Below are 21,597 nucleotides of genomic sequence, written 5' to 3'. Positions count from 1 at the left end.
TTGCTCTTATACTAATTGATTCGTGAAAGCCCGTGTAGGTAAGTTATTCAGAATACCTATGCTATAATCGTTTGTCGGTTAGCCGGGTGACAAGAAAAATAATTAGTAGAAACTTACGACTTTAAACTTTATACTTAATAAAGAAAAAAAGTAGCAGATAAAATCATCAAATGAACATAATAATTCAAATGAAAATTCAAAACTCATTGTTTTTATATATTATATATATGTAGATGATAAAAAGGCGTGGAGTTAATGCTTGTTGACTTCCAGGCAGGAGACATGACATACATATATAATAATTATAAAATACAGTCTGTATTTTAAGATGTTAAAAAAGAGTAACTACTGTGATTCCAGCCGGTTCTTCTCAGTAGAATCTACATTCCGAACCAGTGGTAGCTTCACTTAATATAGTTTGTTAAATGTGTATTCAAAAGAGCTTGTAAATGCCAACTTAAATAAAGTATATTTTGAATTTATACTGACATATAGTTATACAGTGACAAAATTAAAAGACAACGGAAGTATTTATCACCTTCATACAATTCAAATACTATTACTAACGTTTTCTTAGTAATAGATAGGGTTTCTGAAAACGTGAAGTAGATTGGATCGAAAGTCAACGCTCCTCACTAGAAGGTTCTTAGATCAACTAACAAGCTCCTTCCTCTAAATAATGACGACATTATGTACAGTTTTGTAGGAAAATAGATAGAAATTGAAGTACGGTATTGTTATACAATGAAAAATTATTTACCAAACGGTATACAATGAACTCATCTATACTAATACTATGAAGGTAATATTTCATTGTTTGTATGTAGGGGTAATCTCCGGGGTCAATGAACCAATTAAAAAACAACACAGTTAAAAATTACATTATTAGTGAGTGCATACATTATTATAGGGTACATTACATTAGCAGCCTGTAAATTTCCCACTGCTGGGCTTAGGCCTCCTCTACCTTTGAGGAGAAGGTTTAGAGCATATTCCATCACACTGCTCCATGTGGCAATACACATTCCATGTGGTGGAATACACATGTGGCAGAATTTCGTTAGACACATGCAAGTTTCTTCACGATGTTTTCCTTCACCGCTGACCACGAGATGAATTATAAAATTAAATTAAGCACATGAAATTTCACTGGCGTTTATAGGGTATACATTATATTATTTTCTTCATTACATAGTATAAAACGTATGTCTGTCCCTGTGTATGCTTGATATTTAAAATTAAACAACGGATTTTGATGCGGTTTTTAAATAGATAGATTGATTCAAGGAAGGTTTATGTGTATAATACATGCACAATATAGTAGAGAAAGGCTGATAATTTTATAAGTTTCTAAATAAACACATTTTTTTGCGCTTACATTGCAAACGCTGGCTGAACCCTACGAGATAGATCAAAATAATAATACTACAGTATTGTAGACCTTAAAAAGGTTTCAAAAAAGTCCGAGATGGTATATATCTATCTCTTAAGAATAACCCACAATAATCATTTTTATCCTTTATTTTTACTTTTAAATAATGGCTTATTTTCGAAGCGATTTTAAGCAATAAAGCATTTATTGTTATTAAATTAAATGCCTTAAATACATTGTGCATTTAATTTACATAGATCAATATGACCCTTTACAGCATGTAATTTAAATGAACATTTTCGTAGATATTACATATTTAAAACGCAGGGACATAGCGGTTTGTATTGTCTAATGACTGATAACGTATAACTGTGAACGTTGTAAGACATTCTGAAGTATATTTAGTATCAGCATTGCACTCGCGCGAAGCCGGGGCGGGTCGCTAGTTATCGATAAATTGCTAGCAGCAATATCAATAAGTTTAACTTACGACTTATCATCAACATCATGTACGCAATAATCAGTTAACATAAGATGCATTTTACCAAATTAGGCTATGAGATTAATTTAGATAATATTTCTTGGGCTAAAATTGCAAAGCGAAGTTTAAGAAGAATGTTTTCTTATGTGAGCTATAATCACTTAAGTCGGAAAAATGTTTAACTTACGTCACGTTAAGAAGAAATTGTTACATTGACTTAAATGAATAAAATATTTTTTTTTGTGTGTGACATATATTTCAGCACAAGCAAAGTACAATTTCAAGGTCAATTTTGGGTACAACGTTTGTGTATTTTTTTAAAGAGAAAAGGTTTTACTTCTATAATATCATGACGTAAGATACTAACCCATTTTTATTTCGTTCTTGTCAAGTGAAACTTATTTTGGTACGATACTGATAAGTTTGAAATTCAAGGTTGAATTTCAGTTTTTCAAAATTACAATATGTATAGCAAGGCGCAGTTAAAGTATTCCACAAAGGCAAGGTAACCGGCGGTAATCACTTAACAACAGGTGCAAGTTATTTACGTGTAACGTATATGTAACGTGGGTGTAGCACGTTAAAGATGCAAATTAGTAACACTTTTGTAACGTGATACTTAATTGGACTCGCTGATTTTTTTTTTTTTTCATATATATTGTGGTTAAGATCAGGGTAGTTTTGGTGAGGTGTTAAATAATTAATGATGGTTCAGTTGTGGTGAAATACAATCAAATGAGCAGTATCTGTTAAATTTATATTGAAACCACAATTAATGTACGTGTTGTTTTGATCTAAATTGAAATTAAATGAAACATTTTTTAAATGTCACGTTGCAGAGTAATAAAATACAGACAAACTGGACTTACAGTAAAAAGAAATGTATATATTATATAACAAAATAATTTTAAGAATGTTACCTTAGAGTGTTGCTGCAATTTCTCTTGCTCAATTATTACTCTTGAAATAGAAACGGAGATTGTAGTAAAGGAGTTTCACATTTTATAAAAATCATCTTTTATAAAAATAACTCCTGAATAAAGTTATAATTTAATTTAAATTTATTTAATGTAAATAACTCGTTAAGTGACTAGATGTATTTTTTTGAAAATAGAATGTGTGTTCTAGACAATCTTTCCATTTAGTAACATTATGATACTAGTTTTCACCTTCGGCCATGCTTCCGTGTTAGGGGGCGGTCGTAGGTTTTTGGATATAAAAAGAAGCCTAAGTCCTTCTTTGGGGTTAAAGTTTGCTTTAAACCTAATGTCGTTGTTGTGTTCCTTCATACGTTATATTCGACGTAGTTTAACCTTGTGAGTGTAACTTATAATATTTGTAAGTATTGATTGTAAATTGATTAATAATAATTGTTATCTTTGCGTTTATTTATTTGAGATATAAACGAAGAATGATTTACGTATACAGCATATTATTTTATGTATCGAGGAACCAAAGGTTCTTCTGTATCTTAATATATCAAATAGAACGATATGTCATAAACGCATGCATTCTCAGCTAACAAAGGAAACTCGTTCCTTTGTCAATGTATGTGCTTATGACATTTTTCTTTATAATCATATGTGACAAATGGAAAAGCTGTTCTTAATATAATATATTATAAATTACAAAGATTATACTAAAGACAGTGATATTCACTTGTTTTATATTTATTTGGTGGTAGGGTTTTGTACAAGCCCGTCTGGGTAAGTACTACTCACTCATTATGACACACAAGTTTCTAAGGTTGATGGTGCATTGATTATGAATGAAAAAACATACGGCGCTAATGTTTATGTACCAGGTGGCTCATTTGTAGGCGAATGTCTACGTATGTCATAAAATTATATATGTAAGTGCGTCATAGTAAAACCATAAAAGTTTATAATAATAATAATTAATATTGGACAACATCACATACATTACTCTGATCCCAATGTAAGTAGCTAAAGCACTTGTGTTATGGAAATCAGAAGTAACGACGGTACCACAAACACCCAGACCCAAGACAACATAGAAAACTAATGAACTTTTTCTACATCGACTCGGCCGGGAATCGAACCCGGGACCTCGGAGTGGCGTACCCATGAAAACCGGTGTACACACTACTCGACCACGGAGGTCGTTGTAATAAACTGCCACATTTTACTAGTTTAATATAATAATTCTTAAAATACAAGAATTGTATCAAAAACGATGACCAATTTCGAAGGATATATCTAATACAGAACCTCCACAGTGACAAACGATCCTTTGTTAGAACTCACACCGTTCTGATGTGTTTGCTATAATATCAAAGGCACACGTCAACGTTGCACTCTCTCAACGATGCTGTTCATTATTCACGAATAATAAATCCATAAACATTGGATAATTCACGTATGAATGCTAAATATACCCTTTGTATTGTGAATTACACATACCCGACAAAATAATGTACATATCGGTAGGTGGACGAGCAAATGGGCCTGATGGAAAGTGATCACCACCGCCCATTGACAATGGCGGTGTTGTGAGTGAGCCATTGTAACTACAGGCACAAGGACATAACATCTCAGTTCCCAATGTTGGTGGTGCATTGACGATGTAAATATTTCTTACAGCGCCATTGTCTATCGTCGGCGGGGACCACATAAAATAAATATATACATCACTTATATTACGCAACGCAATGTATCAGTCGAACATGTCTAATAGCTGTACAGAAATAAGTCGATTAATATTCATGCCAATTAAATATTTACAAAACGATTTTCGAAACAATAACACAACCTCATTGAAGCTTTTAAGCTCCAGTCAGATCTTGAGACACTCAGAACCTCGTTGATATTACGAGCCCGAATGAGATCGTTATTGTTTTAAAAATTGTTGTTTATAAATAATTAATTTACATAAAAGTTAATAAACGTTTCTAAATACAGCAGTAAGTGCAGTTTTAATTTGTATTTTAAATTGTTTCTATACTAAGATTAGTTACAGCAACGACGAGGAATTCCATGATTATACAAACGATTCCTTATTAAGACTTAGTATTTATTGATGAGCCGAGATGGCGAGTGGTTAGAACGCGTGCATCTTAACCGATGATTTCGGGCACCCAGCCAGGCAGCACTGAATTTTCATGTGCTTAATTTGTGTTTATAATTCATCTCGTGCTCGGCGGTGAAGGAAAACATCGTGAGGAAACCTGCATGTGTCTAATTTCAACGAAATTCTGTCACATGTGTATTCCACCAAACCGCATTGAAGCGGCGTGGTTGAATATGCTCCTCAAAGGGAGAGGAGGCCTTAGCCCAGCAGTGGGAAATTTACAGGCTGTTCATTTAATGTAAAATGATAATTTATTTATTCTAGACAGGATATTTCAAAATATAATTGTACTTTACTGACATACTCTGTTATTAAATTATGGAAAAGAGTAATTACTTGCTGATTCTTCTCGTTAGAATCTACGTTCCGAACTGGTAGTGTTACATTTAAATCAACACTGTAACATAACAATTCAAAAGTGCTTTTATAAGCCTACTTGAATTAAGAATATTTTTATTTGATTTATCGATGATACTTCATAATTAAGCACAGTTAACAATCCTAGAAATTTGCCATACGGAATAGGTAATAGATTTTAATTAATAAGCATTGTCAAACAAATACTAAACTTGACAACAGTGTAACGACATTACAATTATTAAAAGGGTCAGAATTACTTTCTTTTTTATAATATTAGAATAAATTGTAAACTATGATGAATTTTTACTTGAACTAAAACCAGGTTAAATCAACCCTAAACTCGAGTCAGTCTTCCGAAAATATCAGAAACAATGGCCGTTCTAGATCCCAGTATTACTTCGAAAAAGTGCAAGAAAAATATTTACAATGCACTCGGAAAAGTAAAATTAAAAATTCTGAACAAAAAGTCTTTCGTAATGATTACAAGTTTAATAAATGAGTACAAGTTATCTACAAATCGATATTATTTCTGGAAATATTTATATTTAATTAATCATTCAACAGGAATGTCTTCGATATTTTAAATTTAAATTATTTATTCCAGATTGACATAGCGTTGATTTTTTATTTTAATTAGGCATTCTTACAAATAGACCACCTAATGGTTTGTGCACGCAAATACATGTTTCTGCATCTTCTACCGAATTTTTCATGGGGAATATTCCGAGGAATTGTTTGCCAAGGAATCCCGGCTGCTGAATTACACCTTCGGACATCTCGTCAAAATTCTAAATTTCACCCGCACCACCCAGATGTCGGAAAATCCACAACAGCGCAATTTTAAGACATTTTCTGTATCGCACAACCACTCCGTGGAACCAGCATTCGCATTCGGTTTTTCAGAACCGATACGACTTGGGAACCTTTAAGAAAAGAGCGTACTCCTTTCTTCAAGGCCGGCAACGCATCTGCAAGCCCCCCGGTGTTGTAATTTTCCATGGGCGGTGGTAGTCACTTTCCATCAGGTGAGCCTCCTGCTCGTTTACCACCTATAAAATAAAAATAAAAAACATTGGCTCTGTAATATATATTTAACCATTCTTTATAGTGTCGATGCACCACTTACCTTTAATAAGTACAAATTGTAAGTGGTACCACTATCCAAAAGACTTTGGTGCTCTCAGAAATATTAACCATTTTTTACATTGGCAATACGCCCCAAGCTTAGAGAGCTGTTGATGTTATGTCCTTCAAATGTTCTGGCTCATTCACATCAAGCCCGAACACCACGCTACTTAGTTTTCTGTTTGGTGTTACAATATATGATGAGTAGATGGTAACTACTCAGACGGGCTTACACAAAGCCTTATTATATAAAAAAGAATCTCTTTCTCGGGTTTAGAGCCAGGATTACTTATTACTAAAACTGATTGTAAAGTTTATTGAATAATTCGGATTTTTCGTGTAGTGTTTGACAACAAATCAGATATGTGATATCAGAGATTGCAAAGTATCGACCGATAGCTTGTAGGAATTAATCAAGCATGAATAGCGTAACAGTTAAACTGTCGCCTTTTGATATGAAAGTCTCAGGTTCAAGACGCCTATGGCTATTAGCAATCTAAAAGGTACCCGGTTATTTCATGTATTTCAGTAAAACTCTCACCACAAGCTTAGCGCATAATTGAATAGTTAAAAAGGATTTTTAGTAACACCCAAAAAAAAAGTTAAATTGAATTAGCCTCTTGTGCATCTTTCTTAAATGTGATTCAACTTTTTGTTTACTGGTGTACAATAAAGAGTATTTTGATTTTGATTTGATTTTTGATAAATTAGTAACAGTTGCAATCAGAAACATCATGAATGCATTGAAAATCGCTCCGCTTTTTCTCCTCATGTTAATAATTGATCCATTAACGGTATACTATTAATAATAATGAACAATTACAAAGGTAATAACGATACGGCGTCGATCGCTGCAGTTGTTTTACCAAATTGCGACACGTATTCTGTATTGTCGATTAAGCTGTGGGCTTACACGATAGTATCAATTTCACGCTCAATAAACTTTGCATTGTATACGAACTAAACCTAACATGTATACAAATCAAGTGTTAATTGTCCATTAAAATAGATGTATTAGTTCAAGTTAATGTATTAGTGATTGTAGTCTGTTAATGAAAAACTGGGCTAAATACTACTGCACCATGTGACAGAATTGTATTGACTGCTGGGCTAAATCCTATTCCACAATGTGGCAGAATTATATAGAAATAAAACACATGCAGGTTTCCACACGAAGTTTTCCTTCGTAACCTCAATGATCATTTATTTGATATTATAACAACGATATTTTCAACGTTTTTTCAAGTAATAAGAACGTGGTTTTGGATCATGTTCTTGTTTTGTAATTTATTTATTTTGTTTTGTTATTTATACCAATAATGTTAATTTCCTTCAAGAATTAAGTAGCTACCTGTCATTAGATAGCAAGTTTCGCTGATGAAGTGGAATTACAAAATTCTGTACTCTAAATGTAAATAACTCGTATTAAGAAGCAATTTTTTTAATTATAAATTTTAGAATAGTCATTAAAGTTTTCCCAAAAGTAATCCAAAACGATGTAAATATGTATTATTTATTATTGTTAGAATAACTGTTTAAAGATTTCCCTAGTAATTAGTTTCTTCCGTCTCCTGTAACATGGATACAAAAACTCATAGCGACTGTTGGAAGTGCTTCAACGATTTGAGAATCAATTTTTCTATATCTATTACCGCACTTTTGTAGATAAATTAAGGGAACGTATTTTTTAAAATTTTAATTACACTTAAAAATATTGCTCGTAAATATACGAAACACTCATTAAATTGCCATATTTTTACGCCAAGTCTACACTTACCTGAGTATGTGAGTAGAACATGGAGAAATTGGACACTATGACAGGCACAGGTAGTGCTATCGTGAGCACGCCGGCGAGAGCACATAGTGCTCCAACGAACATGCCCAGATAAGTTTTGGGCGCCATGTCACCGTAGCCCACAGTTGTCATCGTGACGATCGCCCACCACAGCCCCAGTGGGATTGACTTGAATTGATTATCCGGATTATCCTACGAACAAAATATAATTTTACATTATAAATGTAACCGAGTTCATAAATAGACCGTTCACTATAGATATCCTAGCTAGGTAGGTAGCCAGTATAATATGCTCCTATTATAATCTGATTGTGAAGAAACTTTAGACTTAGAAATATCTTATTTTAATAAACACTTAAGATGTTACGAACGTTTAGTTCTAATACTTTTGTCTGAAAATAATTAAATTAAAAAAGCAGACAATGATGATTATCATAACTGTGATAAAAACAAGAGACCCGAATTTAAACCTTAAAGTTCGACGTTATTAGAACTAAAATTATAAACTTTATTCGTGGATTTTATTTTAAAACTTAATCTACCCAATACAATAACTATTTACCTCAAACTCATTTACCATTTACAAAGCAAGAGGTTTTAAATAGTTGAAGCACTTTGATTGAAAATAAACCTCAAACGTACTCCAAGAAGTTCTTTATTATTAAGCAATTCACAATTGGGCTCAAGAATGAGGCTTAAGGAACTTGGGAATAATTTTACATTTAATATTCTTTACGAAAGGTTTTATTTATACAAGAAGCGGAGATGTTATAATTTTTGATAACACAGCTTAGGGTTTCCTGGCCGGCCACAGGGACTAGGGGGGATCTCAGTAACCCAGGAATCCCCCTTAGGAATTGGAGGCCTGCATAGGCGAGCCGACCGTCAGGGCGTCACGGTAGCATGCGAAAACGATCCCGTGGCGCCCGCCGACGAGTTTTTCAGTGAGTATTCCGGGGCCGGTATGTGCCGGGGATGCACTCGGCGTCCTGGGCCCCGGCGACTCCTACTTCCACGTGGGGGAAACGCGTAATGCGATTTTCCAAAAAAAAAAAAGGGTTTCTTGCACGGCATTACGCCTAAGCTAACTCAACTTTCGAAGCAGTTATATGTTTGTTTGAGAAAATCGGCATTAGCGTACAAAACAGTTTTTTACACTAATTTTATTAACATGTATGTTGTTGTTTGTATGTTAATGTTCAGAATTAATGATCGAATTTCATTTTTTTTTTCAGTTGTAGAAAGCAACATTATTCCTTAGTGATCTATAGTGAGCCGAGATGGCCCAGTGGCTAGAACGCGTGCATCTTAACCGATGATTTCGGGTTCAAACCCTGGCAGGCACCACTGAAATTTCATGTGCTTAATTTGTGTTTATAATTCATCTCGTGCTCGGCGGTGAAGGAAAACATCGTGAGGAAACCTGCATGTGTCTAATTTCAACGAAATTCTGCCACATGTGTATTCCGCCAACCCGCATTGGAGCAGCGTGGTGGAATATGCTCCAAAAACCTTCTCCTCAAAGGGAGAGGAGGCCTTTATCTCAGCAGAGGGACATTTACGGGCTGCTAATGATCTATAGTATAAAATATATTAATATGAAATCAATTTCTTTAGTAATAAATTATTAAAATATAAAACCGTTTCTATGCTCACTGTATCTGCTATATAACAACACCACCATTTGTGATGAAGTCGCAGTAGTATTCAGGCACAGCGGCCAATGCCATAGCGAACAGCTGAGAAGGAGAGATTATAGTGTTTATTTTTATATGTGTGTGTGTACATTAATATGTGTGTTCTGTCTATTGCCCCAATTTTATAGTAATACGACGGACACCTGACACGACCACAGAATGTACAGTACAGACAGCTCAAGTATATCATGATGCACGATTATTTGAGGAAATTTTCCTCATACTAGGTGTAAAAAAAATCAAAGTGAAATATACACACACACGCACGATTTAATTTATAACGACTTAAACCTCTTTGTTATTATACTTGCCCAAATTTAAACTTTATAAATAAATATTTAAAAAAATATGGCTTATTTCGGCGAACGGTCAAACGGGCCCTCTGATGGTAAGTGTTAACCATCACCAAGGGACATTAGCGCCATAAGAAAAGACATTCCTAACATCACCAATGCGCACCCAATTGTGGGAACTGAAATGGCATGTCCTTTGATCCTAGCTATAGTTCCTAACTCACCGTTCAAACAAGACATCTGCACAAACTAAGAAAAAGTTCTGCAATATCCTATTTAATTTAGAATATGATATTAATCATTGACATAACAAAATTTTTACATTATTATTTACATAATATTTTGTACACAATTGTACTCGATGTTGTTTAAAAAGATTAAATAAATGAACGCGGAGGAGTTAGGAAGTTGTATGCAGTACTAGTTTTCATATGCAGTTTGACGCAATTAAACACTCTGTAGACGAATAACTACACTCACAGCGAGGAGGGCAGTGATTGGCTCTACATAATCCGACACGTACTTCTCATCTAAAATAGGCTCGAACGGTACATTCAAAACCTTGAATTGAGAATAGCAACACGTCGCTACTATTTATATTCTACCCTTAGAATAAGCTTTAAAATATCGTAGCGGTTTTTGTGAAAGTTTAGCACGGAAAAAAATAACACCAGAACTATCATTCCTGTCTCTACTAAAATACGTTGACGATTTTTTACGCTCTAAAAATAGCATTGACGCCGAAGCATTTTTACTTTATATTTTAGAATATATGTTTTTATTCATGCATTTCGTTCTAAAATATTTGTACGTACATCTTTTTGTATAAAGAGTTTGTTTTTATATTTTAATGACTTAATAGGTGTTAATCTTATTACATTTTAATATTCGGTGGGGTATAAGCTGTATATAGTTTTGAGATGACCTTGCCAACGGAGTGAAGGCTCTTTTTGGTCAAACGCTGTCAAAACTAATATAAGATTAAATATACGTCACTAATTGTCGTACGCGACTTCGCTTGCGTTTAGGAAGTCGTAAGGTATTAAGCCTTGTCCTTCCCTGGAATTCAAGATTGCTTCATACAAAATTTTATCAAATTCGGTTGAGTAGTTTGGTCTTGAAAGAGCAACAGACAAACAGAAGAAATACATCCTCGTTTATAATATTCATAGTTAAAATGTTTCTTTTTACGCCATTGTCCTGTGCAAAGTCAAACTAGTAACTACGTCATCTAATAGAAAATCGTTCACCACCGTCTGTACGTTTGGATCTTTTAAGCAACGTAACTGATTTTAATGCGCCTTTTACCAATAAACAGAACAATTCCAGAGAAATGTATATTCGTATAATACATGCATACTATAATAGAGGAAAGCCGAGAATTACAACTTTCATAAAATCATTTTTAATGTTTATGTTTTTAGCCTATAAAATTACAACTTTTAAATATATTTTTTTTATTTTTTCTTTAGTCTAATAGTTGTATATATACCGTTAATGTAACTCGAAGTGTAACGAGTAAAAATCTGAAGTATTCCTTAAAACAAATACACTGTTTTTTTTTTTAATTCATTGTGTCACAGGATGCCTTAGGGATATTTTGTGATTTATCTAAGGCCTTTGATTGTGTGCAACACGAAACTTTGGTCAGGAAGCTACGTCATTATGGAATTAGGGACACTGCACTCAGTCTTCTGATTTCGTATCTGAGCAATCGCATTCAGAGGGTTGATGTAAATGGAAAGAGATCTCCCGGGTCTCCAGTTACTGTGGGGGTCCCTCAAGGATCAATTCTTGGACCATTTCTCTTCCTTGTTTATATAAATGACCTGCCACATCTCCTAGGTGATAAACTCGAGATAGTATTGTTTGCTGATGATACTTCTTTAATTTTTAAAATAAAAAGACGTCTTTCAATATATGACGATGTGAACAATACTCTCTCTGAAATAGTAAATTGGTTTAGTGTTAATAATTTAATGTTAAATAGTAAAAAGACTAAATGTATTAAATTCACTACTCCCAATGTAAGATGTGTCAAAACGAGTGTACGTTTAAACGGGGAAGCATTAGATGTTTTAGAATCAACAGAGTTCCTTGGTATGACAATAGACTCTAAGCTCCAATGGGGCCCCCATATAAATAAATTGGCGAATAGACTTAGCTCTGCAGCCTATGCGGTAAAAAAAATTAGACTTTTGACTGATGTGGATACGGCACGCCTTGTGTACTTCAGTTATTTCCATAGTATAATGTCGTATGGCATCCTACTCTGGGGTAATGCAGCTGACATTAATACTATTTTTGTACTGCAGAAGAGGGCTATTCGTGCAATTTATAACCTGGTCCCAAAAGATTCGTTAAGAGGTAAATTTAAAGAAATTAAAATAATGACTGTCGCTTCTCAATTTGTTTTTGATAATGTTATGTATGTACGCAAAAACATAAATGATTTTCCCAGAAATTGTGACGTACATTCTATTAACACTAGGAACAAGAATAAACTTGTTACTCCAAGTACCCGATTACACAGGGTTAGTAACTCTTTTTTGGGGCAATGTATACGTTTTTACAACAGGATCCCAGAAAACGTTCAAAATTATTCAATTATAAAATTCAAAAGAGTCGTTAAAGAGCGTTTGTGTGCTAAAGGATATTACAACACTAATGACTTTTTAGTTGACTGCACACCTTGGGAATGAAATGATCGCCTCCAGGCTGTTTCAAACAACTAATATATACTTATCATTGTACCTACATGGAAAATGGTTAAAAAAAATGAAAAAAAATATATCCCGCTGAGTTTCTTTCGCCGGTTCTTCTCAGGTCCGAGGTGCTAAATTCCGAACCGGTGGTAGATTTTTGACAATCAATAAGCAAGTGCAAACACTTCTATATTGAATAAAGATTTTTGACTTTGACTTGACTTTGACTTTGTAATTAAGGGTAACTTTAGATACGCAGAAAAACATCTATTTACTCTTTAAATACAAAAAAGATCTTATATATTATTATACAATGACTTGCCTTTCATCGACCTTTGACCTTAATTATATTATACAACCTGCGCTTATAAGCCTCGGGGTAATATTTGTAACGTCACGTTCTCGTTACGGGTATAAATGTATCAACCTTTGTTTAACCGAAGTTGTATCAATTTTCTCGCAATTTCGTCTTATTTAGTTAAAGCCCAATAGTAGGACTTATGTTAGAAGCTATGGAATGTTATCATCAGCTGTGAACTAGTGTTGTGTTCCAACTTTGGCCACACAACAGTGTGTGTCAAATTTCCATTTTATTTCAATTCTCGTTGAGTTCTGTACTACGTGGGAAGTAAATAAAAATTAATTGTTTCTCTCTTTCTTTCCATTGCTGGTCTCTGGATACAGATGAGACAAAATTTTAACCGACGTGCAATTTCCTTCGCCGCAGAACACGAGATGAATTATACAAAATTACGCATATAAAAAAATCCAAGGGTATAAATGATAAGCGAAGTGTCATATCTCTCGAAAACTTTTATTCCGAGATCGAATTAATTTCGTCGTCCCTCCGAATCCGATTTATATAGAATATTTAAGAATGTATTATTTTCAGTCTCACAAAAGAAAACGGCTAAAACAATTTATCATTTACATACACACGTAATAAATATAAAAGGATCCGTTGGCTTGGAATAAAATATTGTTATGAAAATATTGTGGTTGTTTCTTAAAGGATACGTATGTAGAATATTTTTTAATGTTATCTGTCTGTGTAATAACCACGTGTAACCGCTAGAGTTTAATGAAGGCATAATGATTACATTTTAAGCTAAGATAATTTCTTGTAGAAAAGAAAATAGGATGAAAATGGTTTGGTACAGAAATTTCGATTTTAAAGTTCAAAATTATATAATGTAACATTTTGCATAGAAAATTTTGTCCAATTAAGACTCTTTTTAAGTGAAATTTCTTGTACTTATAATATTACTTCTTTAGTTAGCAAAATTATCTTTTATCAATATCGAAATCAAATTTCTAAAGCCATCTTGTATAATATTTCATTGAAAATTAAACTCAAATTCGCGATAAAATTGAGATGTATTCGAATCACATCTCGTACTGAACTTGCAATGAATGAAGCGATTGAATACTCGCTAAATGTGCTTTATTGTATCACGATTGCAGATCAACACGCTAAATGGATTTACACTCCAATCAATACCGGTTTACGATTGCAATTTGTATTTTAAATGATTTCTAGTAATCAAAACGGAACGACTATTTGTATAGAAAGTAGACGTCAAAGAAATATGTGTTTATATCATAGTAAAATTTTAAATACCGTTAGATTATAATCTATCTCGCGTTCATAATATTTTGGTTGGATTAGATTAGAGTTTTTATAATCTGACTTCAATTAGCTTCGGTAGATTATAATCTACCGAAAAGTAATGCGTTAATTGTAAGCAGCAAGTTTCGGTTCACAATCTTTCGAAAGTTTACAATTTTACGAGATAGATTATAATCTAACGGTATTTAAAATTTTACGGTGATATAAACACATATTTCTTTGTACTGTACTGTGTATACATATATAAGTTGATATCTCACTGCTAAGCTTACATGATGGTAGCCTTTTGCTAACCCGACTGAGTACCACGCATTCATGACATATGCGACTGCAAAAGAGCCCTATTTTGTTTTTTTGTGTTCCGGTTTGAAAGATGAGTAAGTCAGGAACATGATATCTTAGTTGCCATCGCCAATGTCTATGGGCAGTAGTGAACATTGATCATCAGGTGGCTCATTTGTCCGACCGCTTTCTTATACTAAAAAAGCGGAGAAGGAAGGGTCTATATATCTATCTGACACGGATTATCTTTGAATCCCGTGATCTTCGATAGACCTTGCCAGTATTATATCCACTGGACCATCTTTCGTACATATAATAACATAATTTTAGTATAACATGATAATAATATTTGTATTTGTACCTATATATATATATATATCATATATATATACATCATATATATATATATATATATATATATATATATATATATATATCATATATATATACCTATATATATATATCATACGTTGGTGGACAAGCTTATAGGCCACCTGATGGCAAGTGGTCACCATCGCCCATAAACAATGGCGCTGTAAGAAACATTAATCAGTCCTTAGATCGCCAATACGCCAACAACCTTGGGAACTAAGATGTTATGTACCTTGTGCCGTAAAAATCAGTCAATTGAGCATTTTATTAAAATGTGTTTTTTTGTACTACGTATATGCAAGAAGTATTCTATAAGAGTGTTTATAAGGTTACAAATTTATGGGAAAAAATTATGTAGATTAACTTTGTTTTTTGCTTAAATATAAGATGAGGAGTAAACATGTTCATTTGGACATTCTAACGATGTTTTCTTCATCACGAAAGAAACTCTTAACTTGAATCAAGTTTGAAAAACAAGATACTTTTTATATTCCTCGAGATTCTTGGCGCTGTATTCCAAATAAATATGTCAGATTTATGAATACCTATTGAATGAAATTATATATATATAAAATCAAAATCAAAATTTTCTTTATTCAAGTAGACTTATAAAATCACATTTGAATCTTAATGTTACGGTGTTGACTTAAATGTAAAGCTACCACCGGTTCGGAAAATAGATTCTACCAGAACCGAGAAGAAACCCAGTATCTATTCCGCTATTTTAATAACAGAGTACGTCATTAAAGAACAATTATATCTTATCCCGCCTTGAATCAATGAATACTAAGTCCACGTTTTTTTAATCTTTAATATAATCTTGTATTGAGTGAGCCCTATTTACTAATGTGTTTATAACTAACTAACATTTACCCGAAGTTCCTTAAGTAAGCAACGTTATATACGTTTTCATTTGTTTGTGCGTTACTTTCACCATTAAAGACAGATATCATGTATCAGTATCAGTATCATTTGAAATCAGAATCGTATTGCCTTACAATGCTTGACAATATTAAACCAGATTAAACCAGTTATAATAATAATAATTTATTCCCTGTTCACCAAGACAGACGCCGGATGTCCTAACGATTACTAATAATTTATACGACAAGCTTCACGTTTTTTATTATTTATCATGTTAATGGCCATTTCTTAAGCGTTACGATGTTTTTGTGGCAGCATTTATAATCAACTATGTACCTCACTTAAGTAAAAGCAGGCAAGTGATTACAGACAAAAGGATGTTTTTTGCTTGGCTATATTGTATTTACATATATACCTTTTCATGTTGTAGTGCCTTTATCTATGGGATAAGGTGACCATTTACCATCAGGTATTTAACGAAATAATCAATAGTTTATTAATTCCAATTATAAATGACGATGAAATTTTGTATAATGTATATAAAATGAAAATTAAAATATTATTAATTCAAGTAGTCTCACAAAAGCACCATTGAATTGCCATGTTACAGTGTTGAATTAAGTGTAAAGCGACAACATAGGTATTATTATTTAAATTAATACAATAATTTACATGAGTGCACTTATCGCATTATTGGGGTCTCGGTTTTCGAGATAAAGGGCGGATATTCAATTTAAATAAATATTGCTCACCTGTGATTTCTCAGCATAGTACACGAGGCTGGCGAATATAACGATGCCGAGGACGAGAAAAAACACCAACAAAGTCAGCTCTTTCGCTGACGCCTTGAACGTATGGACAAGGATCTTCAAGCCAGGACTGTGCCTCGTAAGCTTAAACAGTCTCAGGATCTTGATGATGGAGATGAATTCTAAGATGTCAGCTTTGTCCAAATTTCTTTTGACAACCGTCAGCTCAACCACAACGTCCATGTAAAAACTTAATGTGGCTATAAAGTCGATAATATTGACTGGTGATTTGACGAATTCTATGATATTTGGAGCGACCTGAAACAAAATCAATGGATTAATTTTATTATAGAACCATACGAAACGTAATTAAGTTTAAGTACATTGTAAAGCTTTTTGAATTGTCTTTTCATAAGAAAAATTATTAAAAAGCCATCACTGGCATAGTCTTCCGATAATAACTATCAAAGAAGTCAGTCGTTCATCAATGAGTAGTAATATTTAAAGAAACATTTGTTTAATATAGAAAGTGTGCTAACAAATATAAGTGCTTACTTCATGGTAGGGCCATTTGGTAGGGATATTCTACCGCCAAATAACAGTACTCAGTATTTCTGCGTACCGGTTTGAAAGGAGGAGCCAGTGTAACTACAAGCACAAGGGACGTAACATTTTAGTTCCCAAAGTTGGTGGCGCATTAGCATTAGGTGACCACTTACCGTCAGATGGCCCATATGCTCGTCCGCCATCAAATACCGTATAAAAAATTAGGAATTAAGATTTTAGGTATATTCTTTTCACCTATATATAAAGAAAGCATTTTTTATTTAGTTTTTTAGGATATTTTTATTCAATAATTCTAGATGCAAACCGTAGATTTTATATCATAACAATCACACTCAATTTTATTGCAAACGTGCAATACGTTTGCAATAAACGAATAAGAAAAAAAGTATAAAAATACAAGCGTTTGAAAAAAAACATTAATAAAATATAACATATCTTTATAATATCTGAAAATGTATCAAATATAAAATTACCAGCAAAATAAGTGATATGCTTTATTTACACATAATGCGGGCTCAATATTTGCGCTGTGAAAAACCGTGTATAAAACGCGAATTTGCATTTTTTTGAGCCTGTTTACTCATTAAACAAACACGGAAATAAGGGAAGGGGAGGCATGAGTTCTAACTGCTTCTACATAGTACTTCACTTCGTATACAATTATAGCGTTTAATATGTAGCAAAAGTTTTAATATACAATTATTGCATACAATAAATAACTTATACGAACGTCGAAAGCAATTATTTCCTCGTTCTCGTAAGCCAGCGAGTTGTACCAAAAACACATAAAATACATAATGTGATCTATGTGTACATGTACAATGTAAATTTATTTAAAACAAACAAAAGAATTTCGGCAAACGAAATCGCAAGCAAGTCGACGTCAAATCCAAAGCAACTTTGTTTCTACTTGTATTCATTTTGCATAAATTTCGAGATCATTATTATGTATCCAACAGCGTCAGATTCTAAATGAATATTAAATACTTTTTATAACATCAAATTGACGTAAAAATGGCAACGCTTAGCATAATAGGATACTAAAAAATTACATAAAAAGTAAAGGTTTTTCTGAACCGAAATTCCTTGATAGGCAAAACTTCAGCGCCTCCAACACCATAATGATAGCGAGAGGAGCTAAAAGGAGATGGTCTCCTTCTGCAAGAACATAACGCAGAAGGAGGCCATGGGGCAAAGCGGGTGCATGAGAAGAGTACCTTCGGTTAACCACATCGCCAAAGAGGACCAGGGACAAGATGTAGGCATACCCCAACGTAATAGTCAGCGGACTAGAAGATTCTCTCTACACAGGGGATACCCCTAGAGCCAACCATTGGGCCAACCGTCGGGCCGTAAGGGTAAAAGGTGCAGTTGATTCTGTAAAGCCCATTACAAAGATGTAGTGGGTGCCCCTATTTTTTTAGTGTGTATTTCGGCGCATTCGGCGCCGGTAAGTCCCGCATACCTTACTTTCTGTCTAGGAAACGCATAAACGTGCTTTTCGAGATCAGAAAAAGGAAAGTGGCTTAAGTTGATAGATCCCTGTGTAGGAGACACTATGTTAAAAAATATACCGTATTCTACAGATCAGCCGCCATCAGATCAGCCCTGCCCAGCACGGGAACCTGCAGCTGATATGGCTTCACATAAGGTCCGCTCCGTTGAGCCCACGGCAAGGAAAGGTGCATGTTTTATAACTATCCCGTGTCCCTTTCCATAAGTTTTGAGGTCAGCTATCGCTGAGATTTTTGTAGATAAGAATCACACAAAAGTCGATTTCATATGGCAAATTCCAAAAACGATATTTATAATACCAACTCCTAACAACCAACAATTAATACCTGAGTGTCACGCCATCTTAATTCGATAATACAATTTATAGATTCAATTTAATAATTATTTGCCTAATGGCTCGCAGTAATTGAAGAGTTTGCCATTTGGCATTTAAAAGTCAAGGTTAAAATAATTAAGTTTTGTAGACTTCAAAGTGGAAAAATTCAAAGAACAATAATAATTTTCTTTGAAGATTTATTTTATGAGTAAGTTCTAGAGAAAGTGTTTTTTTTATCGTCTAAATTATTCTTTTAATTAATAAATACAGATGACAGCAAGAGTATCGAATATATAACTTCTAATTTGGTAATTTAAAATAACATTAAATAAAATAAAATTTATTTTTGAATAAACAGAAAAATACAAAAATTCTTATTAACAAAATTCCGAACAACCCTTGAATAACCATATAAAAGAACTTCAAACATTTACAACGTCGACTTTTTGCGAAATCGGTAAATATAACAACATTCTTTGTTCCTCGGAGCCTCGATATAAACGGCAAAATTTTATGTTATCTTAATTTATCTAACGATGTTTCAGAATGAAATGTTTGAAGCGAAAATATTTTATTAAAAGCATTAAAAAAAAACCAGCCAAAACAAGCGTCGGAATAATAAGAAAACGCCCGAAGAATTTACAGTATTATCATCGTCTAACTTTTAACAATGAAAAACAAAATTCACCTCTCACTATCGACATTACCTTTTCACATGCTATTTTCGATTTCACTATTCTCAAAGCCTGCAGTTTAAACAAATCCCCTTACACGATAAATCCGGTTTCAGTCTCACAATCACTATCGAACGAACCGACCGTTGCAAATCATCTAAAACGTAGAAGTTAGAGGGTTGGCGTCGAATATTTCTCTGATTGTTGAACGTTTGGCATATCTCCGATAGATAGTTTTCAAATTCATTGAAATTGCTATCGGTTTGCGTCTGGCTTTAACAGTTCATTAAGGCTCGGTTTAGATTTGATTACTAGGATCTGTGTTGGACTTTTCAATTTAAAATAGTTTATCACGATCAAAAAAATCCAGTTATAAATTGGAAATTTCAATTACGTATAAATTCGATTCGGTTTAAATAATGGTAAAAATTTTGGTACACGTTTAAATTTAGAATCACGCTTAGCATTGTTATTTAACCAATATATTTTACCAATTTTGTTTACTATGATTGTCCTTGAGATTGTTTGTTTATTGTCGTTCTCGTCTAAATTTTATTATTCTATTGTCCTCCATTACTGTAAATAGTTCTAGATCGTTATGAGACGATTACATAATATATTGGCACAAAATAAAACTTTTGCGAGGAATGAAGTACAAATACGCCGAATTGTAAATAATTGATGGCCTAGAGATCTTTGAAATCTTATTAAGGCATTAATCACGATATACGTGCAATTATATTAACTTAATCTCAGTTGAAAATACTATCTAGATACTCGGCAGTTTGACGATACGAATAGGTCACGTCATCACGAATTTACGTGATGGTGAAAAAATTGAGAAGGCCAAGTGGCCAAATTTCGAAGCTGAACAAGCACATTTAACTACAAACCTTCTCCCCAAGCAGGGATTGGGTGTTTGCTCAGAAATAAGTCTTAACAGAATAGAAAAAACATTAAACTATGTATTAAATGAAATCATATCAGGTCATGTTTAACTTTAGTGGGCACCAGATGGCTAGTTTGTTCAGTAGGAATAAAGCTATACGCGGTGGATCTTTAATACTTATGAGTAAAAATTTTAAATTTAAGGAACGTAAAGATATTGTGAGCCTTTCTATTGAGCAAACTATAGAAATAGCCTGTGCAGAGCTTGAGCGTGTCATTGTTGTATGCGTATACAGGCCCCCTAGTGGATTATATGAATTGTTTGAAAATGTACTGGAAAATGTTTTATCGAAATTATCTGAATCTAATAAAGAAATTATTGTTTGTGGAGATTTTAATATAAATTTACTGCATAATCCAACCACAAGTATTAGATTCAGATCATTGTTAAGTTCATATAATCTGGTAAATCTGTTCTTAGAACCAACTAGAATAACAGATTCCATAGCAACTTGCATAGATAGCATATTTGCAACCCATATTCCACAAAATAAAATTATAATTAATAAACTAAATTCAGATCATTGTGGACAACAAGCTTTATTTAACTTCCATGTTAAAAAAATAAGCAATTCCGAAAAAATAATGTTTGTTCCTTTGACCACTAGTCGTATTGAGAAGTTTAGGAGTAATATTTTGGCTAATCTACCACACTTATCTTTTAGTGATAACCCCAATGCTTTGTATAATAATCTATTTAAATTAATTAGAAACAAGTTTGATGCAATATTCACTTCTAAAACAGTTAATACAAAAAACTTT

At 33.2% G+C, this 21,597-nt stretch overlaps 1 protein-coding gene across 1 annotated transcript in view; it reads right to left on the bottom strand.

The window, feature by feature from the left end:
- LOC125070133 (potassium voltage-gated channel protein Shaw-like) overlaps positions 1-21,597 on the bottom strand; it is a 252,867-nt gene that overhangs the window by 48,113 nt on the left and 183,157 nt on the right. The window contains exons 6-7 of the mRNA XM_047679833.1: positions 16,819-17,133; positions 8,206-8,415 (exon numbers count right to left, since the gene is read on the bottom strand). Of these exons, the coding sequence (XP_047535789.1) occupies positions 8,206-8,415; positions 16,819-17,133 (525 nt within the window). The remainder of the gene's footprint in view (positions 1-8,205; positions 8,416-16,818; positions 17,134-21,597) is intronic.

This window comes from Vanessa atalanta, chromosome 16, assembly GCF_905147765.1.
Source record: "Vanessa atalanta chromosome 16, ilVanAtal1.2, whole genome shotgun sequence".
NCBI classification, from domain to species: Eukaryota; Metazoa; Arthropoda; class Insecta; order Lepidoptera; family Nymphalidae; genus Vanessa; species Vanessa atalanta.
This window is presented reverse-complemented; position numbering and strand designations above follow the sequence as displayed.